General features: G+C 47.4%; 3 protein-coding genes across 11 annotated transcripts in view; all 3 read left to right on the forward strand.

Moving 5' to 3' along the window:
* Hecw (Hecw ubiquitin protein ligase) overlaps positions 1–5,920 on the forward strand; it is a 32,697-nt gene extending 26,777 nt beyond the window's left edge. For 7 of the 8 annotated variants that reach the window (XM_069041263.1, XM_069041264.1, XM_069041266.1 and 4 more), the window contains 5 exons: positions 3,678–3,902; positions 3,957–4,223; positions 4,273–4,570; positions 4,857–5,107; positions 5,162–5,920. In XM_069041263.1, the coding sequence (XP_068897364.1) occupies positions 3,678–3,902; positions 3,957–4,223; positions 4,273–4,570; positions 4,857–5,107; positions 5,162–5,420 (1,300 nt within the window). In that variant the 3' untranslated portion in view covers positions 5,421–5,920. Of the gene's footprint in view, positions 1–341; positions 726–3,677; positions 3,903–3,956; positions 4,224–4,272; positions 4,571–4,856; positions 5,108–5,161 lie in introns of those variants that run through there. The other variant, XM_069041271.1, reaches the window with a different exon arrangement.
* A 351-nt stretch (positions 5,921–6,271) lies between these two features.
* On the forward strand, positions 6,272–6,853 carry LOC138125826 (HIG1 domain family member 2A, mitochondrial). Its single transcript, XM_069041363.1, has 2 exons — positions 6,272–6,521; positions 6,572–6,853. Exons 1-2 carry the CDS (start codon positions 6,380–6,382, stop codon positions 6,736–6,738), a joined length of 309 nt encoding a protein of 102 aa, XP_068897464.1. The 5' UTR covers positions 6,272–6,379; the 3' UTR covers positions 6,739–6,853.
* Positions 6,854–7,008: 155 nt separating this feature from the next.
* Drak (Death-associated protein kinase related) overlaps positions 7,009–25,718 on the forward strand; it is a 36,271-nt gene continuing 17,561 nt past the window's right edge. For both annotated transcript variants that reach the window (XM_069041324.1, XM_069041323.1), the window contains exon 1: positions 7,009–7,499. In XM_069041324.1, the coding sequence (XP_068897425.1) occupies positions 7,378–7,499 (122 nt within the window). In that variant the 5' untranslated portion in view covers positions 7,009–7,377. The remainder of the gene's footprint in view (positions 7,500–25,718) is intronic.

Genomic DNA, 25,718 nt, shown 5'->3' on the forward strand with positions numbered 1-25,718 from the left:
TTCACGCGTAAATAAATTATCCGCAGATCGTACTCTTCCCGACAAAGAATTCTTTTTATTGGCCATAAACAACCGCCACGGCCGTCGTTATTTTAGCAAACTAGAAGGTCGCCCCCGCGGAGGTTAATCGCATATTTTCGCCACCTTTCAGATACCTACCTAGATCTCTTGGGGAATTCTCGAGTGGTGCCTTAATTGATAAAGTAAATATTAAAATGTCAAAAAACAATTAAAACAAGACAAACAAAACATAAAATTCGTCTTCGTGGTCGTCTTGGAAATTTCCGCTCCAGAGAGCTTCCAGATTCCTCGACCTCGGGTCTCACTCCAGTTGTGGATTTGGCCGCTTCCGGAGTGGTTCCCTTGCGTCGTTATCTCCCGGCCGTGATCGGTCTACTTCCCTGACATCATCGCCGTTGGCGGCCGCGGAAAGTCGATTTTCCTCGCCGGCTTTCCGCACCGGTCTAGTTTCGGTGGCGTGCGGCCCGCCGCACGAATAGTTCGTCCCCACCTACCGGTCGAGCAGTTCGTCTCTGTCCACCTTCGCGATTTACTAGAGTTGCGGCGTGTGCGGCGGTCGGGAGCATGCACAGCCGGTCCGAAAGAGCGGTCGGACTTCTTCACGCGGTGGTGTAGGGTGTGCGAGTTTTCGATGTCCGAGGGACACACAAAGTGCGAGTAAAGATGGGAATCGTCACGAAGACAATAGGAGTCATATTCAGTCTGTGAGTGTGGATTTTTGCATCGTCTCCGCAGCCCCCCAGTAGCTCTGGTGCTTCGGTCGCGCACCAGTTGCACCGATTAACCCCGTTCCGCCGTGATTTGTTTTCGTTTATGAATTATGGATCCCGCGAGGGTACACTTTCGTCCACTTTCGTTGGGATTTTCGGAGCGGAATTATTACAATTTTTTAGTGCAGGGCCGGACCGTCTCGGCCGCACTTTCTCGCGTTAATTGACTAATTGTTGAATTAATTGCGCTCCGCAGCCGGAAACTGCACTCGACTCCTTTTAATTTCGTTTTTATTTACCGCTTCCTCCACTGTCAATTTCGCTTTTTTCGACGTAGCGCTTCAACGGAAATTGGATTTTGTTTTGCCAGCGTTGATCGCGGTACCGTTGGTGATCTGTGGGTTATCGCTGCAATTAACTGCCGATTTTTAATCTGCCGTTCGGTTCTATATTTGTTTGGAGGCTTCACTCGCCGAGCACTGATCCCGAAGGATTATTTTTGGAGCGGCGTCCTGTGGTACCGACTCCAGTGGCGCACAAAGTACTAGCTATATTGTGATCACTACGACTGCTCTAATTGCGATACGTTTTTTTCTTAATTGGAACGCCAACAGTTGTATTTACACCGCAATTCCACCAAGGACGAAAACGTACACACTACCATAACTGTAAACATCGCATAATCTAAATTGGTACAAAACTCTTCGATAAAAAACAAGACAGTATTCGGCGCGATAGTACGCTAATTGCATCTAAGTTTTGTCGAAGCTTTCGGTGACAGCTGACAGTTGGAACGTCAAAGTGACAGTTTTGTCAAACAAACGACACTTATCATACGATCCAGATAGCCGTGTTTGTTGTTGGGGATTTGGACAAACAAAAATGGCATGTTTTGAAATCAAACATCGTGGCATCATAATTTTTACGTTACTACTACTAAATCCGTAACCGTTTTCATCTTACAACTTCGTTGTTTGTAAAATTTTACGTTAGGGGCGAAGTTGCCGTCGCAGTGATGCCAACACTTTCACCATGGAAAAGTTAACTGTCACCGGTTGCAACGGTTCAAAGTTTAAAAACCGCGACCTCGCTCGGCATAACGAACTCCGTGGAAAACAGTAAAAAGCGGAATCGTAGCGTGTCAGCACCCCCAAGTTGATGTAACTTCCTGCGTACTACCGCACACTTTCCGATTTGTTCGCCGTGAGTCAGGTTAGAAACCCCATGGTTACGGTGCTGTTCGGCACCACCAAAACAAACACGCAATCGATGGGTTCTTATCGAAGTGTCCATAAGATACGGATAAAACGACACCATTTGTTATTGTTTGATTTTTTTTTGGGTTGTTGAGAACCCTGGGATGTGTACGCACGTGACGAGTCCACAGATTAGAGAAACCACAGTTAATCTGGGTTATGTAATGACTATAAATAATGTCCGATCTGCAGGAAATAACGGAGCGGAGTTGTTATTGTGTCGAAATGTTTACAAGTTGGAAATCGCGAGCTTTAGGCGTTGTCCGCCAAATGTATAGTCTGTTCGTTGTAGAAATGGGGATGGGTTTGACAGTTGTGAAACCAGTGAACCCAAAACTTTTTCCGATTTCTGAGATTGCTACCAGATAACGTTGCTTTTTATTTCTGAAAGCTTTGGATACATCACAAAAGGTGTCGGTATAAATCTGAAGTCTTCTCAAGTACTTGACAGAATGTAAACAGTTTTCTAAGTGTATGCTATCTGCGTGCACAAAGTGGAAGCGTACTTGAGCTTTCGTGCCGACAGAGTTAAAGTGGTTTAAGTGCTTTATTGGAGCAGAACAAGCTAAATAGATTGCAATATTTTGAAAAAATGCTAATAGTTTAGAATCACTCAACGGTTAAAAGAAAAATTTTTTTTTTGCAAATCAGATGAATCACAATTTTTTGCAGTTTTAAAATACAGTTGCTTAGACTCACGGGAAAAAACATTGCGCCACGGATTAAGTGGTATTTTATTGTGGCCACAAAATATTTAAGTTACCTTTTTCCAATGTTAATTGAACTGATAAGGAAGGAGTAATAAAGATCATTACGACTGCCATATTAGCATTAACAGGTGTATAGAAAAAGATGTATTGAAAATGCGAAATGCAGCTTGGCAATAAATTAGTGCAGAGGTTTAAAAAAATTTAAAACTATAAGGAACAATTGAGAAATGAAGAAACATTTTGAGAACCACCGGCGACGTTCGCGATCTTGCCGACAACTGACTCACGTTGTTTATCTTTTTTTTTGGGCTACGCAGTGACGCAAGGAAGTAGTGAGACTCACCGGTGATAGCCATTTCTACGACGAACGCTTTCTACACCGCTTGTACCGTACTTTTGTTTTGGGCGTCACTGAAAGCTTTGCAACGGCCTTGACCAACGCACCCGACCCGTTCCCAACGATATAATTAAAATGGTATCATCATTTCGAAAGTATCTAATTCGATTTTTTCAACGAAAACATTTAATTAAGCGAGCGTGGAACGGCCAATTACGTGCCGTGGCTAATTGGCCGTTATTCGCGTGTTGTTACCGTAGGTCATAATTTTTTTTCTTCCATCCACCGTGCGCCGCTGTCGTTTTGTTTTGCACCCCGGGACCCTCTTTCTTTTTGAATTCGGAATCGAGACCTGAGCGGACCGCAGACTGAACACACCCAACCGAGGAGTTTGTGACCTCTGGTCGATTGTTTTCAAATTGTAGAAACGGACGCATCGTGGTCGACAAAAAGTGGACTGCGAGTTGCCACTCCTTTTTGAGGCTCAAACTCCCCACTCCGGCACATCGGAAACGAGCGTCAGACAACAACGCAACGGTTTATTGCACTTTCTTTTAATTACGAATGTCCAAGGTCGGCCGTCAATCAGACCTGATTGCATCCAATTACACCCTCGACTTGATCGGTTCGTTTTGTTGTGCAGCCTCTTCGAGCAGGAGATCATGTCATATGTCCCGGCTGTGGACAGCAGGAGTAGCGGCGCCGCTCGAAGTCCCAGGGGCTCGCCGCAACCGTCCCCCATTGCCTCTCCGGGTCTGAGCAGACACCGGGTGCCGGCGCCTCACAAGAGAGACTTCGAGGCGAAACTCCGCAACTTCTACAGGAAGTTGGAGAGCAAAGGGTACGGACAGGGTCCGGGCAAATTCAAGTGAGTCGGCGGCGATCACCACGTGTCATTTGTGCTTCGATTTTTGTCGTCCAGGTTGCACATAAGACGCGAACACCTGTTGGAAGACGCCTTCAGGCGGATCATGTCGGCGAACAAGAAGGAGCTGCAGAAGGGGAAGCTGTGCGTGGTGTGGGACAACGAGGAGGGTCTGGACTACGGAGGTCCGTCGAGGGAGTTCTTCTTCTTGCTGTCGAGGGAGCTGTTCAACCCCTACTACGGCCTGTTCGAGTACTCGGCGAACGATACTTACACCGTGCAGATCTCCCCGATGTCGGCGTTCGTCGACAACTACCATGACTGGTAGGTGTTAGTCCTTGCTGCTGGTCGTGGTACAAACGTTTGCGTTCAGGTTTAGGTTTAGCGGTAGAGTCCTGGGGCTGGCCCTGGTCCACCAGTACCTCCTGGACGCCTTCTTCACGCGTCCCTTCTACAAGGCGCTGTTGCGTCTCCCCGTGGCCCTCTCCGACTTGGAGAGTCTCGATTTCGAGTTCCACCAGTCCCTCCAGTGGATCAGGGAGCACGACGTGTCCATGCAGGGCGAGCTGGAGCTCACCTTCGCCGTCACCGAAGAGGTCTTCGGGCAGGTGCTCGAGCGCGAGCTCAAGCCCGGCGGCAGGAACGTTCCGGTCACCGAGAAAAATAAAAAAGTGAGTATCGCTACCACGTTCAAGGTTTAAGGAAATATCAGACGAACACTTGATTTAATTTGCACACAGTTTATTTAATTTAGTATATTTGTATTTGAGAATCCAATTTTTAAACTCGTATGGTTTCGTAATATTTTTTTTTATTCGACGAAATTGTTGTTTCTACAAGAACGGGTGTTAAATCACCGAAAATTAAAAACGGTAATGACTCGTTAACGAATTCATTTGAGTTTTTTAGCACATTATAAAAGTGTAGCGTTTTTAACGAAGTGTTTTTCATTTATAGGAATATTTGGAGAGGATCGTGCGGTGGCGGCTGGAGCGCGGCGTCTCCGAACAGACGGAATCCCTAGTTAGAGGCTTCTATGAAGTCGTCGACCCAAGACTGGTGAGCGTGTTCGACGCTCGCGAATTAGAATTAGTGATCGCCGGGACGGCCGAGATCGACCTGGTGGACTGGCGGCACAACACGGAGTACCGCGGCGGGTACCACGACCAGCACCCGGTGGTGGTGTGGTTCTGGCAGGCGATCGAGAGGTGCGTTTCTTCGAGCAACGTGCAGGAGCGGATGATGATTTTGTCGTGTCGCAGGTTCACCAACGAGCAGCGTCTCAGGCTGCTGCAGTTCGTGACGGGGACGTCGAGCATCCCGTTCGAGGGCTTTTCGGCGCTGCGGGGCTCGATAGGGCCGCGCAAGTTCTGCATCGAGAAGTGGGGCAAGCCCAACAGCCTGCCCAGGGCGCACACCTGCTTCAACAGGCTGGACCTGCCGCCCTACCCGACGTCCGAGGTGCTCTACGAGAAGCTGCTGTTGGCCGTCGAGGAGACCAACACCTTCGGGATCGAATAAGGAGCGGCGGTTACTTAACTCGAGCCAGTATTTGGGTTGCTGATCAGCTGTGTCCGCACGCGACTTTACTTACCAAATGATTTGTACATTTTTAATGGCGCATCTATAACTGTATATAATATTTATTTGTTAATAACAATCTGTTCCAGTTCGTATTTATCTAGATTCTGATAGAGCGTTAGTGGGGTTCTTTTAGTCATCTCGATGAAATTCTGTTTTATTTATCTATTTATTGACAAGTTTTAACAAGTGTTAGGTCCTTGCTAGTTACCAGATGATAATTTTAATATCTTTACGTTTGAATTATGGAAAGTCGTTGTGATTTGTTTAATTCTAGTCAGTTACGATTGCGTTAATTCTGGTTTCATGTAGTGCACAAATCGTGTTTACGTTAAGATTTACATATGCCAACGTTTTAGATTATAATTGTGTATCGGTATAATTAGATGAGCTAAATTCGTTTGTAACATTCCATCAAAATACATATTTGTTACACATTTTTTGAGCTGTTTATTTTATTTAATTAACGATCCCTCTAATTTTTTCCCTTGCTAAAAATAACCCACGCATAATGACTAATAAGCAATTATCACAACCGTATGTGATAAGGGCCAGTGTTGATTAAATGAAATCATCTCAATTATTACGCAACGCAAAACAAACACATTTTTTTAAAATAAAAACACAACAAGTTGCATAGACAACCAACCGTGCAGAAGCTCACCTCACTCAGAATCACAGCAAAAACACTGTTCGTGTTTACATGTTTTTTGGGTGGTCAACTTACCACGGTTTAAAATCTGGTGGGTACTTGTCTTATTTTCCAATTCGCACAAATGAAAATTCGTACTGATGGGATTATCCTTGACAACGAATTCAATTAACATTTGAGGTTATGTTTCAAGTTTCAAAATAATCGTCCTTTCCGATTGTAGTGCGTAATTTTCAGGACGAAATCAATGACAATGTCGCAAAACATCAAAGAGGAAGATATGTCGCAGTTCGACTGGATCACGCTGCACAACGAGATGGCCGCCGTCGACGAGACACGAAAAGAAAAGCTTATTAGGAAAGTGTCAGAGAACCCCTTGATTCCGATAGGTGAACTGGTGTGGCTGTGGTGGAGAGTGACGGTCTGGAGTTGTTTTCAGGATGTTTGGCTACAACAGGGGCTCTCAGCTATGGGTTGTGGAGCTTCAGGCAGGGCAACAGGCGGATGTCTCAGTACATGATGAGGACCAGAATCGCCGCTCAGGGCTTCACCGTCTTCGCCCTGATCATGGGAATCGCCATGGGAGCCAGCAAAGCAGCCAAATAGACCTGAAAACGCTCAAAGAATTATGTGTACATAATTATGAAATTGATTAGTGATTGTCGATATATCAGACTGTCTAATAATACTTTTAGAGAAATAAAGGGTGAATAGTTCACAATTTGTCAATGATTGAATAGTTGAAAGTTCAAATTTTGAAATTTGCGCGTCGATAATGCAGGGATCTGCGTCTTGCACCTGTCAAATTTGGCGTCTGTGCAGATGGCGCTGCGATCTTTGAAGATTTGATTTCCTCTACCCGTCAAAGTTGCGGTGTTGCGGTTCGAGTTGGTGATTGTGGTGGAGCAAGTCAGTTGCATGAGGACATAGCGAGTGTATACAAGTTCTTGATACCTTGAGTGTGTTCATGTTGAATGATAGCAACCGTGCAGTGTGCCGCCCCGCGTCATGTGCCCCGGAACCGTTAACATGTAAACGGAATTTCCACCGAATCGATACGGTCCGCCTCATTGAAATTTTTTTGTGGAACCGTCGCCACACCGAGCCCTCGAGCCAACGGAAGACGACTCGCGCCGATCCCGTATCCTCAGCCAGTCGGGGAAGTCGACATTTGTTTTTTTTTCCTCTCCTGTCATTCGAAAAATCGGGATTCTCTAGTGGAGTTTTGTGTCCTGGGCCCTCAAGATGCTGGGATTTACGACGTCGCGCGACGGCCTCTTCCAGCTGTCCGAGGAACAGTTGGTCTCGGTGGTGCACAAGGAATCAATCCTGGACGTCTACGACGTGGACAAAACCCCCCTCGGCAGGTACGAATCAGACTTGTTACCGTCACCGATAAGCTATCTCCGCTGGAAATAAGTAAACCAGTGTCGCCTGTTGAACTGCGGAACCTTATCAATTCGAGAATTGTCACCGTTTTTATCACCGTCATTGACATTGTATCGCTCCGATAACAGAAATTCACCGAAACGCACAAGCTTTTGGGTAACCAGCCGTACGAGGACCTTGGAAATGTGACATTTCGCTTTTGTTTCGCGACAGTGGGAAAAACTACACCTGTCCCGTTTGTTCGAAAATTCATTTTCCGATAAGCCCCGACCAATAAAAACCGTGATTCAACCGAATCGCGTTACCATTGTGTGCAGTACCTTCCGCAGAAACAATTTCGAATGATTGCAGAAAAATCCGGTGGGAGTGCTCCACCGATTCTGCTCTAATCAGATTTATCATTCCGGGTGGTATTGTTACGTGCAGGATGTATCAAATTAGCTTCCCACAATTATCGGTCCATCTCGGCGGTAATTGGAGTACGGATTTGGACAGCCTAGGCGGGTGAAACAATCGCGAAACGAGGCACGCTATCGTGAAACCTAGGCGCCCAGATTAGAACGATCAAGACTTATCAAAAGTACAATTACGACCAGGCGTGTCGTATCGAAGTTGGATTGTTGTTGTCGACGAGTACGAGCTTGTCGAAAGCCCAGGTAATAGGTTTTGGACGAAACAAAACGATCAGGCGGACTGAAAGTCAAAAGTCACGATCGCAGCAGCCAGATTTTCCGCCTCCGTTGAAGATATTTCGTCAGGAGTCGTTCGAAATTTGTAGCAAATAAAAATGTTAATTCGGGACATTATGTATATTAACCAATTCAGTGAAATTGTACGGTTGTAAGTTTGACAAATTATAAATGGGCGGCAAATTATTCGGATGGTTGAAAATCTAATGAGCTCATGCTGGGCCCCGTTCCGCAACTCGATTCGGACAAATCTGGAATTTTTCGTGTTCGAGTCCCAGGAATTAGCGTTTGATGTCTGTATCAGTGCTTGATCGAAATTTACAAATTCTGGGTGCGAATCGGAATAGTAAATCTTGTGTCGGAAATTCCCCTCGAGAAAAATGCTAATTAATTATGTTTGCTTGATTCGGATTAATCTACGAGACGGTTCTTTGAATCCATTCATTCGAACCATTGTTCTGGAAGACGGCGATTTGGGAAATATTTCTCCGGAAATGCCTCACATCGAGAAATAAACAAATTAAATCGCGGTTATGACGTGATCGTAGCATTCACAGCGGAAAACTTGTCTTTCTGGACGGGTCGCAAGATGTTTGTTTCCGTTTCCCCCATCCCCAATCAAGGGGTCCTAAATCTGTCACCTGGCCTTTACACCGATGGAATTTTTTCGTCAGCGGCGTCGGTTTTTCCTCGTTTTCGATAATTAGCTTCCTGTTACTCATCCGTTTTGATCTCGAAAGTCTTCGGTTTCCGTCCGGGACGCGATACTTACAATTAGCATTACCCCATTATTGCTCGAGCGTTATCTAAACCTGGTGTTTGTTCTCACAGTGCAACAGCGACGCCGGTCGTGTTTACCTTCTGTTTTTGTAATAATTATATAAACTGAAATCTGGGTTAGATTAATAAGTGCGCGGCGCAACAACGCACAGGTAGATTTTGCTTTCTAAATAAAACTTCCTCGCTCCGACGCCTCGGACGCACAAAGATCGAATCTTATCTGGTGGTGTCGAAACCTTTCCGTATGGAAACCAAATGCCTCCGCAGATTAGATAAAAGCCAGGCATTGTTCGGTCGAAGGAACGGAGATTTTTCCGAGGTGTTCGAGACCGCATGAAACGCTTTCGATAAGATTGACAGGACTCGGTGCACAACATTGCACTATCGACTTTCACTAAATTTCGATCGGCTCGTTGCACCGCCGTCGTTGCCACCCGAAAATAACGTTTTCTTGGTTCGAAAGCATACCCCCCGAGAGCGGGCGACAAAATGTCGGTGTCGCTTTGTCTCTGAGAAACAAACGCTTAGCCTACTTTCTCCGCGATCCGCGACCTTCCACGTCCCCCGAGACGAGAGACAACAGCCGCATTTTCGACGGAGGCTTTTGCAACAGCACGAAACGCCGATCACGAAGGATCACGGATTCAGTTTTTTTCTGGGAGACGTGAAATGCCGTCGCAGACCGAGCCGATATCGTTCCGAATGGAAAAGTCGAGAACGGGAGTCGTTGAAATGCGACGCGTCCGCCACAGATTGGCCCTTGTTAAGGCCCAATTCGGCAGGGAAGGAGTCAACAACCCCTCGAACAGCTGCCGGTCGCGACGTCTACGGGAACGAATTGGGCGCGGAAGCGCCGCCGCCAACAATTATTGGCGTGCGAGCGGCGGGAAACGGCGATGGAGCGAAGGAAATGGAGAAAAGCTCGTCTACAGTCGCCTGTCATTTGTCTACGTCCGCTTGTCGTTGATCCAGAATCGCCTGTCATTTGTCTACGTCCGGCTGTCGTTGATCTCAGTCGCCTGTCATTGATTGGTCTAGGGCGGCGTGTCATTCTCGCGAGCGACGATGTCGTTTGTTAAATTTTTGCCGTTCGTCGATTTTGGTCGCGAGGTGGTTCACCTCTCATCGGTGATAGCGAGCTCAGCACGACACCGGTTAAAATATGCGCAGCTGAATTGGCTAAATTTCTATTCGCCGATGGAACAAAATAGCATCGAAATTGGGATCTAAATCAGTCCGTCGGAACTGGTTCCAGATAAGAAAGAGGTTCGCGGACCGGACTCTTCGTTTTTGGGTGGTGGTACCATCGACGCCGCCTCTCCTCCGTAAGCGCAGAAGTCGGTCGTTGCGGTCTCGACCTCGAATCCGTCTCCTTTATGTGTGCCCGTCGACGTTTCCACGAACAGAGCACCACATTAGCACGTCGTTAAAGGCGGGATTTTACCGTTGTTCAAACAGCGAGCCGTGTCGGCGGCGGCGGCGTCGTCGAAGAGGTCCTCTCGGGTCACCGCGATGTAGGCCACGGGCGCGTCCGATCGAGTTGCGCAACGCGAAATTCGATAAAATGATAGGTTATGGTCGCGTTGAGGTACCATCGGATGAGGGTACAGTTATGGATGCGACGGTCAGACGGTCAAACCCGCCGGTCATGGTTCTGGTGTGCGTAGAAGACCGTCCCAAATAACTTTCGTTTGATTTGGCGCTTCCTGCTCCACTATCGAGCGGTACGAAATTTGGACGTGTCGCGACGGATGTCCCGTGGACGTCCGGTACGGGCAGTTCCGGGAATGCGTGACTTATCACGATTCCGAGTCGGATTTTGCAACGGAGCGCAACGGCGTCGTCGTCACCTTCCGATTACGAAGGAAGTACGAATTGACATTCTGAATCAGTACCGTAAACAATCGGTTAAAAGTAAAATCTAACGGAACGGCGGCGGAAAGGGTACTGCTGTTCTGATACCTTTGGTGGCAAATATTTGGATTTATCGGTACCACCGCCACAGAGAGAGGGGTACTCAGTGTCGTCCGGCAGTTAACCTCGCCCATCACAGATCATCCGGCATTTTTTCGACTGGTCCGCCGCGTATCCGTCGGCGCTTCTCCGAGGTGAGTGGGTCGCCGTGTTCATTCAGTACCGGGTTTATGGGGCCACTCGATCGCCTCCGTCTGGCCGTCGTACTCTGCGCGTCTTCCTCGGAATCGCGTCGTAAAATTAGGCGAACAATGCGGCCCGTCTGCTCGACGAAGAGGTCGTAAAAGTTGCGCACATGTCGCACCACGAGGTACCGATTTTTTATTTCGTCCTCCGGCGAGATTTACGAGCACCATCTCGCTCCAGGCTTCCAAATCTAATAAAAATTAGAAGCGAGTGTTGGTAATTGTGCCTAATCTGTCGTAAACTAGACGGTGACCTTTCATGTCCATCGAGATTTTAATTGTTTGGCAGCGGAACGGTCAAAGGGAACGATAATAAACAGCTGCACCACAATCATTTCGCTGAATAATTGCTCTTTATTAGGATAAATTTTGATACGAGAGTTCTATCTACTATCTCAAGGTTGCTCGGAACGCAGACCAGCAGCTTTTTAGATGTTCGGTGCGGTCAGTACCAGACTCCTTTGTCCGATTCGTCGATGTTTTGTGTGCCAACAACCATTTTGTGAAATCCGGACGTCGTTCGGTTTTGAAATTTGACATTTAACGTCGTTCCGTTTTGACATTTAACGCCAGGGGCGCGACTCACCTTCGGATTTTTGCCCCAGATCTCCTCTTGGACCAGATTTGACAGTCGATTGTCAAAAATTTGACACCAACCGTCTCTGACTCTCAAGCTCTGATTGTCAAGATTTGGAGAACTGTTTGTCGACCACATTTTGACAGTTTCGGTGGTGGTCTTGACGAGACCAAAACCAAATTGTCGAATGGTACCCAAAAGCGACCCGGTACCGGTTGAAAACTCGGTGAACGCTTGCATACCACCAGAGGTGTCCACCAAACTGGTATGTGGACGTCTGCGTGCCCGTTTTGGCGAACTACTTTCGTTACAAACTGCACCTGTGCTCGTTATTCACATATTCGAGTGAACGGGCTCTAGCCCTCCGTTTTGATAATTAGCAGCTCGGTCTCTATCGAAACTCTTGGTCTTTTTTCTCAGCGCAAGAGACCAACAACAACGGTGTCGCAGTTGGCGGAATAATAGCTCCTTGTTCTATTGTTCTCGTGAGCATGATGTTTACACGACGCCTGTGTATATAATGCTGTTTTTTTTCGTCGTGTTTTACGATCGTGGCTGCCACCGGACCGGGCAATTAGACGAAAAAACTACAATGGCGATAAATCGTCGACGATATCAAATTGAAGGAAAAAAAAAACGGAGACTTTTGACCTTTCGACATCTGAAAACGGGACCCACACACGATCGACGTTTCGGTCACGGTCTTGGCATGTTTTTCGGTACCATCGACTCGCTCACGTGACGTTCGCGTATGCAACATTACGCTTTATTGGCGACACGTTGCGTCACCACCGTACTTGCTCTGAACCGTTGGTACCGATCGGCGTTCTCGTTTTATTTATCTCTCCGGTTTGTTTTGTCGAGTTGTCCCGACGATGATTTACCAAGCGACGTCTGACCTTTACCTTATTGCGACTGTATCGGCAGATGAATCAGCATCGCTGCCGGTTTCGTGGCGTTTTTCGCATTTTTCTGCCATCACAGTCGGCCGCGCATCTTTAGCGATCGCGTCAGGCGGCGGTGTTTAATTGAGCAGAAATTGATGGATGGTGGATGTTGGCGGTGCACGGCGTGGATTCTCATCGGCTCGTAATTGGTTTCGGTAATAACTATCATTGCCGGTGAGAAAAAGCCAACACCGAGAGAGGGCGTATTTGTATCGGGACGGCTCATTAAAATTCTCACCTGTTGGACGCCATCTTGGCCGGACGGAGGACTGAACGCGGCGAAGGGACAACATCCCGCGGACGTCGATCCTCGCCGGCTGTTGAAAATCCTCCAGCCTTCACCTTTACACTCGAGTGATATTTCATGCAGCGTTGTCGGTCTCGTTGTGGATTTTAATAAATTTTCCACTATGGGAGCACGAGTGTGGGATGGAATTCGGTTTTTTGCGTCGTCTGGAAGTGCACTCCGATCATATTGTTTGCAGATTTTTTTTTCTTTCCTTCTCGCCAATTTAATTCCGTTTGATATTTATGCGGCCTCGTTGATACAGTTCGTTTCCTGATTATTATTATTATTTAGTCGCTCCATTGTTCACGGACCAGGTGATTTTAGCAGATTTTCATGTGTCTCACGCAGTTGGCCAATTTGGAAGCTCTTCCGGGCTGTTGTTCTTCAGCTTCTGCTTTCCAGTTTTTCGAATATTTTGCAACGAGTATTTCCGAGTTCGCCAAAACGAACGAGTACTCTTCGCTGCGCACTTCAAAGGTTTTTTGGAATTTCCAAATGCTCTCAGACTCCTGACGCGTCACGTTTATCACAGTTTGGCATAAGTACCACTCAATCTTATCTCGGAGAAAATTGTGAAATTATTTACTATATGTTTTATTGAGGTAAAGGTCTAATCCGTGCGACTAACGAACCGACAGTCGCAATCTCGTAATCTTTGTGTAAAAGCCCAAGAAATGTCGTCCAAAGCAAACAAAGAGACAAGCTTCGACATACACGCCAGAAAGTACCCATTAAAGACACTATGCACTTCAAAGCAAGTAAAGAGACAAACTTCGGCATATTAAAGAGACTATGTACAGTGTATAAAACCTCAAGAAATGTTGTCCAAAGCAAACAAAGAGACTGTCTCGTTTCGTGACAAATTCCAAAGTGGCCAAGCTTTGACACGTCCCCATTGTTGTCGATTGTTTTGGAGGAGACTTCTGGGAATATGAAAGAGACTACAGGACCTGAACGTTTTCCACATTGTTGTTTGACATTTTTTCCGTCGGCCTTGGATAAAATTGATAATCAGGCGAATCCGACGTCCGATTTTCGAACGGGTTTCGCCTCTGGTCGCAATGAAAGTTAGAAACTGGTAGAAATAACCGGGTCAAGAGAAGGCCCTCTTCCCAACGGTCAAAGAATCGTTTCCGGCGTGTTGGCACCAGATGAACAACCGGAAACTGGAGATTCAGCCGTCGTGTTTGTTTTACAAATCGTCCGTAATTGGTCGTGACGTTATGTCGTTGAACTGTTAGTCGAGGACCGACCGTTGGCCGTGTTGTGGGTGTCGTTTTTCGTTTTTCTCCGGCTAACGAAGCGTGTCAATAGTGACGAAACTGTTCCTTGTTTGGCGTTATTAACCTTCGAGAAAACGGATTTATCAAAGCGGATTACGGCGTACGGTCCGGTAGCGCCGATACGAGTAAAATTCTTACCGTTATCCTTTATGTTCCCTTTCGATCTGTCGAGAACCGTATCTCGTGGCATTAAGAAAGCAACGTCCTTGCAGTTGATTGCTATTCCGCCTCTTGTAGGCTGTCTATGCCCTCCTATATGTAAATCTGTGCGATTTGAATTTCAAAACGCGATGCAAGTGCTCTTTGACTCGAATTTCCTTTCCCTGTTACGTTCCAGCGGTTTTTTCTCGCCGGTGGATCTTCTCCGCCGCCGCCGACGGACCGATGAATAATTTCGTTGTTTTACTATACGTGCCGCGACAGACCGCACAATCGAAATGGCTGACTTATTTTTCAAGGATTATTTAAATAAGACGCGGCGATAATATCTATGAAATCATCGAGATATTTCTTCATAGAAAGCGTTGAATAACACTGTTAACCAAGTGTACCTGTTGAAGACAAAATTATTTTTAGGTGTGAAACATCAAATGCAACATCGCCTAACTTTATGTTTAAATTCTTTTATAAACTCTTCAGATTATTTCTGATTTGTCGAAATAGACCACCAATTAACTTTATCTTGAAATGTTCCTATAAAGTCTTCTCACAATCATTATAGGTTTTCTCGTTTTTTAATTTCTTCAGCAACATATTGTTTCATATTAGGTTCATTAAAACACTTAATTAATGAATCAGCGTTGAGAATACTTACTAATTCCAGTTTTGATGACTCCATTTATAAGAGTACAATTTCAGAAAATACAGGGTGTTTCTGAAATAGGTGCATTAATTTTAACTGGTAATAGAACTCGTCAAAAGGAACAACTTTTCTATTTACCATTTTGCCGAAAAACGATGTTTAATTCCAAAAAAAAATTGGAGAGATTTTTCACTAAAATAGCCCTACGCCACTAAATACTGCAATGGCTAATTGAGGTCAGCGCTAATGTGAAAAAAACATCCATTTTCATCCAGAAAACGTGTTTTAACGCCGAAATCGAAATTCAAATAAATCTACCCGTATAGCAAAAAATCCACTTCGTAAGAATCTGGTTGTTTCACGTTTTTAGGTAGCTTAGTTTTGGAGATATGGACGGTTTTAGGAAAATCTTTCCTAGTTTTTTAAGCCATTACGCAACGTTTTTCGCCAAAATGGCAGAGAGAAAAGTTGTTTCTTTTAATGAGTTCTATTACCAGTTAAAATTAATGCACTTATTTCCGAAACACCCTGTATAAAAATTTGATCCTAAAATTCTAAAATCTATCGATTTTACACCTAAAGATCATTTTGTCCTCAACGTCAATATACGTAGTAGTAATGACCGTTTGCCTAATCGAATTAGTTGTAACAACGCCACAAGAAGATGGTTCTCTTTCAGTCGGCGCCCGGCCAGAAGGTCATACGCGTTCGTTGTATATATGAATTTTTATGCTTCCTCTAACAAACCAACCAAACATCCGGTCCGTAGTTCACTACCACGGGGTGATGGTGGTGCTCGTGGGCTTTTTTTAGAACGGATTCTTTCGACTCCGTCAACTGTAACCCAGTTTTATGCGCGATTGTCGACTTGTCCGTTGCGAAATCGCACAACTCCTACGTTACGATATCCGAGCTCTATCTGAAACTGCCATCGAGGATAATTGGCGTGCGTCACGACATGAGAAACGGAGTAATAAGAGACGGCATAGAGCAGGAAGCAGAGACAGACTCGAAGGAGTCGTAACAGGAGATGGTGGTCTAGGTGTTGGCGAGCAGAGAATGAAAAATTGAGAAATCTTGAAGGTGGTACTTTGGGTACTGATCGCAACACCTGACAAGTCAGAGGTGCGGCCGTGGAGGAAATGTTTGAGGGGTTTCGGTTGGCATGTCGGAGACAGGAAAGTCGCAATTTCCTGGAGGAACCGGAGGAAGTTTGCGGGAACCGGGAGGGCAAGTTGCGCCACCACCGCGCTCGCTTCGCATTTACATAGGTCCCGCGGTGGCGAAGAAACCGAAACACGTGACCACCAGTGAAAGTGCACTATGGCTGTGAATTCGATATTAGATCAGCGGTGTCGCAACAATTATGTGCACCGCAACGGAATAATAATGGTTGGTAGTCTTGAGGAGCTCGCGTATTGTTCGCGTTGCGTAACCACCGCCGCGTTAAAATCCCCAAGAAAACAGGCCTTCTGGGTTGAAGAGTGTCACAAAGCGAACGCGACCGTAACTTCGTGGCGTGTCAGGAGTCAACCCGGTCGCGATAAATCATCGAGTCGTTGTGCAAGAGCGCCATTGTTGGCGGCCATTTTTGCCACCGGAGTTGGTCGCGACCTATCCCATCGGGCGCAGGTGTTTCGGAATTTTTCGACGGAATGGAATTTTTTCGCGTTGCCGTTTCGTTTTCGTGAAATCGAACGTGTCGCGCGGTACTCATTCGGCTCGCGTCCCACCACCGGGGCCGACGTTTCGGTTTTTTACCGTTGCCGGATTTTTCCCGGCTGCATAAAACATGAACGTCCGCACCTCGGACCCGGCGTGATTCACGGAGCCGGGACCCCAGCACACACGCCGATGGTGGAATGCGAAACGAAGGCGATGACTAAGGCCACGGGCATTTCGACCGTTGCCGAAACGCGATCCCCGAGCCCGAGGTAGTACCACCGGCGATCGTCTTTGTCAACGCGCGGAAGATCGTGGGAACTGATTCGGCCGTACTCGCGGACAAATTGCGCACCTTGCGGCGATGGTAGTACTTTTTTCAACATCATTCATAAAGGGAACGTCTGACGGTACCACCCAAAACCAGCCCGATATGCGGTTTGATTCACAGGTCTTGACTTTAAGCGGTACTGGTTCTCCCTCCCGAGGAGCAAAGACAATTTTGGAAGCAACCGCTGCACGTTGGGTAGTACCAGAATCGACATTCCGGTGCATTGTCGGCGTTCTTTCGCACATCGCCTTGGCGTACTCAACACACGGTGACTCGTCCATCCTCTTTTCGACCGTCTCATCCCGGAGGGAATAGCGTGTCGGGCTCACGTAACATCAGCATGCAACCGTCCGGCCGCGTCCTTCTGTGGAATGTCTTTGTTGAAGTGACGCTTCATCGCTCTCAAGTTCAAAAAACTGTTCTCATTAAGCTGCTGAATGGATCGGAAACGGTTTCGCAATGGCAAATGGAGCGGACTGGGACGTACCCGAAACGGGTGGTACCCTGCGTTTCGGCAGTCCGGTCGCGTCCATCAGGGACGCGTCCACATGAATCACGATGCGGAGCGATTTTAGGACGTTGATCTCGGCGTGTGAACTCGGCTTCGCGTGCGGCGCTTCCACTTGGGTACCTGGCTAGGGGGTGCAGGAGCTCGAGTACCACTCGGCGATAATCGCTTACGGAAACCGTTGGTCGCGCGATAAGGAGAATAATTAAGAAATTACGGTCGGCACGACGACCGATTTGGAAAGGACGGGTTCCGAGTGACACGTCTAGTTTTGTCGTCGCGTTTTCAAAGGTACCACCAGTCGAGGAAGGTTAGATTCCGTATCTTCAGACGCTTTGCAAACACCAACCGGTACGATTTTTACGGGAAGAGAAAGGGAAAAAGGCGATAGTTTCCGGTGTAAATAACGTCTCGACGGTACTCGTAGCGTGTTTGCCGACTACAAAGTTGTTCAACTTTATTGCGTTCGGTACCACTTTTGCTCGTCCTTGTTTCCTATGTTTGTTTTCATGCAATAAAGATACCGAGACTCTTTAATTAATCGCCTGCAAACGTATAAAGTGGTTCCAGCGCCTGTGTAAATATTAATGGAGGTTTGAAGGATGTTTTTTGTGCACGCATCAGTACCGCGGAGTACTCGGATCGGCGTAATTCGCACCAATTAGAGGCGTTTCACAAAAATCGGTCGTAATGCCGCGTCCTTATTCATAACCAAGGGAATTAGCGTGGTGTGCAAACACACACCATTCCGTGTCATTGCTCTCCGGCTGCATGCGAAAAGTTACATAAACAATTTGTTGTATTGTTTAAAAAATGAAACCGGGTCAGACACGGTGAGCTGCACTGTGCACATTCTTAAATCGCTCTCGTAATTCGCACCGCTGTTGATAAACACTCGAGTGGTACTCTTCCGAATCAGAAGGCCGCAAGAGACGAAGGCTGCGGTTTGTTTGTTCGTAATCAAAATAACAGCAGAACGTCCTTTGTGCCGGACTGCCATCTGTCTATCGGAAACGTGACGTGACCGCTCACACACCCGTACCGAAAATCACAATAAACAAAAGACGCGCACGCCTCCTCCAATCGGACGACTCGGTCAAAATTGGGTTAATGCAATAGAAGTGTATAATTAAGTGTCGGATCGGGTCCGGTTGTGCGTAGCGAATCTGGGATGGATAGATAATATCGTCGAGATCGATCCGAGTGGGCTTGGAAGTATGCGACGTGGGTCACGCAGGGTACGGTTTCTGGACCGAGACTTTCGCACGGCGCGCCGCAGGGTTCGGTTTCGGCACCCCCGCCATTCACGCCGGTCTATCGCGCGGTCCGTGTATAACTAGCGGCTATTAATTTAGTCGCGGAAACGAGTCTTTGTCGCCGGCCAGCGGACCGTAACTCCTCCGGGTCGAGTGCGTGCGCTCGTCGACGGTCGCGAATTTTTTTCCGACTCGGAACAATCCGACCTGCTTAACATATTTATCGCGACGGACCGTTCGTTCATTTGCAACACCCCAGCAGGAATGTAAATTGTTTCGATCGGCGCCTGCTCCGGTACTTATATAGCAACAGGAGAGAAATTTGCGAAACTCCAACGGCCTTCGCCACGATGATGATACCAAAACACATTTTGTCGCCGGTGGGCGGCGATTCGATCGACAAGTACCACTTTCGATCGGTACTGCTCGTCTTTGACGCCAACGGGTGCCGCCAAAGGGCACAAACTCAAAATGTACCTCGTTTCTGATATGAGGGACCGAGCACTGTGGCCAAGCGCCTAGCGCGCCACTTTGCACTCGGGAGGTCCCGGGTTCTAACCCCGGTGCCGCCTGATCTGTAGTGGGTTTTTTTCAGAGATTTCCCCACTATATCCCATCGTGGTAGGTCTCATATCACAGATAAGGCCAGTATTTACCCCTCAGTACCTACCACCTTCCTTCCGCACCCATCCTCACCGCACCCAAAAATTTGGGTGTAGATCCCAAGGGACGCACGCCACTGTCCCTCGCCACCTTATGTTTGATTATGATTTCTATTTGGCTTTTACGAGTTTTTATAAATTAGTGACCTCACCCATTCCGTGTTAAATTGTAAATATCTCTTCTCGCCGGCTTGAAATTTCTAAAATCCACTTTCCCACCGTCGAATATGCCGGTCGTTTTTTTCCTCCGGACCCGGAATGACATTTACTCGGCGAAACGCGACCATTCGCGACGCCACTTTTCCCGGAGCGAGCCGTAATGGTTGTCAATTAGGAAACGATATATTTTTATCGCGCCGATATTACATTGGCATTGAACGTTATTGTGCGCAACGGTTTTTATTGCTGTCCGTCTCTGACGTCCGTGCTGTTCTTGAGCGGTGCTTTCACTGCACTCGCGCAAAAATGCCGTTTTGCCGTCGATCGATTTTGCCAACATCGCCGATAAATTTTCTATCGGCCTTGATGGCGTCAGCCGAAGAGTGACCGTCGCGGAGGGAGCAGCTGTTGCGATCGTGGCCGCAGGAAAGTGTTCCATCAGAACCGTAAAATTACCCCGAGGAAGGTAATTTGCGTTGGGGGCGCGCAAAGGGACGAAGAGGCGGCCTCTTTGAGTTCATTGTTGGCGATGGAGGACGCAATTTATATCGATTCGCGGCAATGTGGAGTACGGAGAAGATTTATAGGTGTGCGATGTAATTATAAACCCGATCGGTTCTTAATTAAGCGGGCGTCTTAATTAAAGCGAAATGTCAGATCGATTAGTCCGGCGCGGATGCAAGAAGGAATGCGAGTCGCTCGCTGACTTTCTCTCGACCAAACGAAGAATCGGTTCGGTTTGGGGAAGAGAGGGTGTCCGGACTGGTCACCTTGCGGAACGCCCGCTCCGTTACTGCAGGCGAAGAAACCGTCCGTTACAACGTAACAAAAACCGTACCGCGTGCATTGTCGACCTGTTGAACGGCCATTGTGGCCGCCATCTTCGCCGTCCGAACACCTGGAACAATTTCCTCGTGTCAATCTCGCGGCGATTCGCTCCGCCATTGTCGGTCGAATTGTAAATCGTCGACTCCGGACCGCATCCGTTCCATTATCCTCCGGGAAAGAGCATCGCCATCGTCGAAACTCGTTAGCCGCGACGTTCGCCGGTTCTTTACGACGTCGTCGCGGAATTTATTAGTAATTTCTGCGAAAGGTCGTGGAAATGGTCGCGCGTTCTGCATTCCGCCGCCGACGACGAGAGAAAACGGCGCGCAGCGCGATTCTTCGACGTCGCCACCCTCGGAAAAAATCCTCACGACAAATTGTGATCGACAAGGTCGCGATCACGATCGCGATGTTGATTGTTCATTTTCGCATTCTTGAAATTTCATGTCGTGCGCGCAAATGCGCACAATTGGTGGCAAGGCTGAACGACCGGATCGATGATGTTTAATCGTTCGTAACGGCTTTATAATTGTTTCAAAAGATAATTCGACGCGTCCAGCGACACGTGTTTCCGAGGGAAGAGGCGGCGGGGGGCGGCGCGCTCCATCTGCAAAGATTCGACTGATGCGGACTGGTGGAGTACTTTTAATATTCCAAGAAGCGCGACACAACTCGAAACACGTAATCGAGAAATATCACACCTACCTTGTGACCAGCCCCAGGCGAACAATCAATAATGAGTGACACAAATGAGGACACATTAATAAAATTCCAAGAAGAATATCTACAGGATGAAATTGTCTTGAAGGAAGAGCTTCTGGGAGATTCTAGTTTTTCTTTTTTTCAACTTATTAAAAATTTCTTAATGTTGAGAAATATGCAAGTTGCAAACTCTCGACGGACAGTTTCTTTAAATGCGAAACGACCTCTGTCGGCAATTCGAATGCACCGTACCAGTTCCCGAAGTCGTTCTGGTGTTGACGAAATCGATCGCGGTTGCGAAAATCGAACCGATAATCGGTCACATCGACACTTAATTGTTAATGGGCGATTGCGATGTCGGCTTGTTGGGTACGTTCATTATCTCGTTGTTCGAATTGGTTCAAGGTAAATGGTGCTGGCGCTACCGCTTCGCGTAATTAGCGGTTGTAATGTAACGAGCAAATGCCAATTCCGCCTAACGATCGCGATTCGAACAACAAAAATCGATCGCAATTAATTTTTTTTTGTTGTTGTTCAAATCCGATGACGGTGGAGTTTTTCGCACGTCACTTTGTGGACGTTTCTGGATCGTGGGAAACTCCCGCGGAGTTTTCGATCAGACCGGAACAAAAGATCGGCGTTTTGACAGTTGGTCTATAGGAAAGTACCTATATTTTCTGACCGCGGAGTCGTTTAGCGTGCGCCAGATCGTCCCAATCCGAGCGAAATGTCGCCGCGACCGGTTTTTCGCTGGAATTTATGGATTTTTAGGTGATTGCGTGATGGAGTCGAAAGTGTTGTGACCCTTGCTACTCATTGTTTGTTTATCTGTTGACCCTGTGCGTGCATAACTCTCGATTGCAAAATCCCCATAATAATGCGAGTCGAGATTTCTCGCGCGAGGCGAGGCGGTGAGCGCCGGCCCTAACGTCCCGAAATCCGTCTAAATGTCGCTCTATTTTGGCGAGCAGCGCGTAACGATCCCATTCACGATGATTTAACGATAATTACGTGTTAAGTGCGGATCTCCCATCTGCACAGTGTCGAAGGAGAAACAGGCAATAACCCATGCAAGAGTGACGTTTTAACTGCCATGAAAGCTCTCGTCCATTCAAATATCTGGCGCGTTTTAATCGTCGATTAAACCGACCGCCCGTGTATCTCGGCTCGAGGGCCGTTTCACACGGTGCGAGCGGAAAAATCGCTCGCGACACTTAAAAATCGCCCGGCGAGAGAAAAGTCCCGAGGGGAAAAAATCGCAAGCGCGACTCTATTTATAGAGCGCGCGAGACGTTCCGGTAAAGATCGCGCTCGTGACCGGCCCGTCCTCCGCGAGATTTACGATTTTTCGACGGCGGCGCGCCGCCTCCGGGCCGATGTGCGTATGTGGCATTGTGTGCATGCAGAAACCGGCGCCGCTCGCGATCCTATCTGGTTGCAAGGCGGACGGAGAGAAAGTCCGACGGGGACGAGAGAGGAAGGTCGAGTTTTTCCGTGCACGGAACGGTTGGACGGGGGCTGGTTTCGGGAAATTGGACGGGTGGGGGCTGGTGTGGGTTTTTTCGATTAAAAGTGGGGTTTATGGGGTTTCCATCCGTGCGTTTTAATTGCCGGTTTGTTATTAACGATAAAACGGCGATAAAAGCGACCTACGGAGATCGGGCGCGTGGGGCACCTCGCACCAGGTGCGACAGGAGGCGCCACCTGCGGCCGATTTCCGCGAATCCAGAACGGAAATTGGAAAAGTCCAATTTTGGTTTCTTCCAATTTTGGATTCTTCCAAATTTGATGGCGATGTTAAGAAACGAAAAGAGGAAGCAGTCGAAATTCGATCACCCTCACAAGAAATAGTTACGTTATAAGTTGAATTTGGTTTTTTGGCGAATTTTTGGAAAAAATCGAAGGTTCGTGTTTGCGCAGCCAGCGAAGGCCGGAGTACCGTCGCTGATCGTTCGGCGCGATAGCAAGTCACATGTTTATTAACACCGATTGGTAATTTTACTTTCCTTTACCTAATTCAGCAGCGAAATCCACCTTGAGTGCTATCCCCAAAATCAATTAACTCTTATAAGGTTGAGTTTGGGCGTTTTATGTCCGACTAGATCTTCGGTCTCTTCATTAACATACCTGCGATTTAATTGGCGAAGGGGTGACAGAATCTTGTCGATAAATTAACTTTCGAGGACCGAATTTTATGGTTTTTGATAACGATCCGGCGACGTGACATTGCATTTAGAATTATGACGATTGCGAGAATGTGTGTGTTAATTAAAAAATGAAAAAATAATCATCTGGCAGTGTTGTTGGAAAACGGTCACCCAAGGGACGCGGCTCGAGGTTAAATCGGATGGATTAATGTCGCGTGTTCAATCCGGAGGTGCCCGAAATAGAAAGTGCCTCGCCCAAAAATGTGCGTCCTTTATTAAAGAGCGCCGGATGGGATCCTTGACTTGGCGCCACAACGACTCTTCGCCGGTTTCGTTGCCCAAGAGCACCTCTCCGACCTCCGACGAATAATGGGACAGAATCGAACATGTGTGTAAGTGCGTGTGGGTGCGTTTCGTAACGTTTTTATTGCGCTATTAAACTTGGCTTTGAAAACGTCGTCCGCACCAGAATCTCACGGATGCGGGAAAGTGACCCCGGAGTCGCTCGCGCCGAGTTCTTCACCTCTTCTTCATCAACGCCGCCGCCGCCTCTCGTCTCTTGCGGAGTTCACGGCAAGGCCTTCTGACTCACGCAAGGACGCGCGTTGCTCTTTGTTCCGGTTATGGACGATGGTTTTTCGGTGCGGTCGTTGTTTTCGCCGCGATGGAAAAAGTCGAAAAAGAAGTACCGCGGGGCCACGCCCCGAAAAGAGAATTCCTCGGTGTCGACGCGACCTTGCTCCCAGCGAAAACCCGGTACCGCCGCCGGCTGTGGTACCTTTCGGTTTTTTGCGCTTTCGGTGCGATTTCCTCGTCTCGGCGAAAGATGTGAACGTCGTTGCGTATTAGATTACGGAAATGTTGTTTGTTGATTACGTGGCCGGCGATTTTGCGCAATTATTCCACCACGATTATCTTCCAGCGTTTTGAACACCGACTCGTGCACGCTCTAATCTAGATTTTTCTCTTTGTTCCAGGTAAGCAAGCACAGTTGAGTACCACTCGGTACTGCTCGAAGAATTCCATTTTTTTTTCGGTAAGAGACGAGCGCTGCCGACGACACGAAACCGATCGTATTTTACTTCCTATCGGTGGGCATTTATAGAGAAATGTCCGTAAATTGAAACAAATTGACGTTAATTTCGCTCTTGGGCGGTCGGCAGACAACAACTTTACGGTTCAACCTTGTTGCAACAATAAAAATAGTTGAGCTTTAATGCACGCACAGATTTTTTCCTTTGGGTACTACTTCGATAGGACGAGCGCAATTAACGTTGCGGAGCTTGCCGGAGGAATTCCGTCGCGCTGTGATGTACACACTGGACGGATGTGACTCAAACAGGGTTAAAACAATTGGCAAAATTAGAGATGATCCCGATCCGACCTCTTCCAAAGTGGTACCATTAAGATAAAACCGTCCGGAGCCATAATTCTCTTTCGGAAAACGAGTCCAAGAGCGGATAGACTTCTTCCATTAGACGAATTGTTTCGTAGATTCGATTTTACTTTCACCGAGTACCGGCGGTACTGCCTCAATGGACGTGGCGATTTTATGGAATTTGAGCACCGCATCTCCACCAGCCGCATTTTTAGTACCACCGTGATTATCTCTCCCGTCGTCTCTTATCTTGGTTCGAATCGTGACACTCTCCGTGCGTGTGCGACGACATTCTCAGATGCAAATCGTTTGGTAAAAAGTCATCGCTTGGCAAAGAATTCTCGCAATCTTAGTCACATTAGAGAATATTTTATGGATGAGTAACCGGCGTCATTGTTGCTTCTCGATTGCCGCCGGGATTTTTTCCTCTCCCGTTTGGTGTCCACAATTATAAACTGCACTTGCAATTGCAACATTGCGCCGCGTTCTCGATTTAGCAGCAAGTGGGCTAAATATAAATTAATAGATTCGTTGGGGAGTGATTCACGGTCTTAATAGTGGGACGATTTTAGCACCGGTCGGTGTCGAAAGACGGACGACGAGAAGATGAGTCGCGCGAAAGTGCTTCTCCTACTAAAAATAATAAATAATGCGACGGCGGCGGCGAAAATCGTCCGGGGTAAATTGCCCTGCCGCGTCCGCCGGCGGAATTTACAATATCTCTGCTGCGAAATATTTGTCGGCTCTCGGAGCTCGCCGCCTTCCCGGGGACAAAACGAATAAATCCGTCCCTGTAATTCATCGCAGGAATGTTCTTAATCGACGTCGTGCAATAAATGTAAATCACGAGTCGCTAATGCGGTTGTGCACGTAAATAAATAGCAGAGCAATCCTCTTAGAGTACGTAAACTTTAACCGCATAATGCGTCTGCGGATTTTTCTGCACGGCAGGAGTGCGCCGTTAACATTCCGTCCGGTGGAATCCGGCGGATTTTTTTCCCACCCTCCCCCGTCCGAAAAACGGCGCTCTAAAAATAC

The sequence above is a fragment of the Tenebrio molitor genome, chromosome 3 (assembly GCF_963966145.1).
Source record: "Tenebrio molitor chromosome 3, icTenMoli1.1, whole genome shotgun sequence".
Taxonomy (NCBI): Eukaryota; Metazoa; Arthropoda; class Insecta; order Coleoptera; family Tenebrionidae; genus Tenebrio; species Tenebrio molitor.

Excerpts from the sequence above, each read along its gene's own strand:
- LOC138125826 (XM_069041363.1), top strand. The coding sequence starts at position 6,380 with ATGACAATGTCGCAAAACATCAAAGAGGAAGATATGTCGCAGTTCGAC. Across the intron at positions 6,522-6,571 it reads GAACCCCTTGATTCCGATAG|GATGTTTGGCTACAACAGGG; the intron begins GTGAACTGGTGT and ends AGTTGTTTTCAG.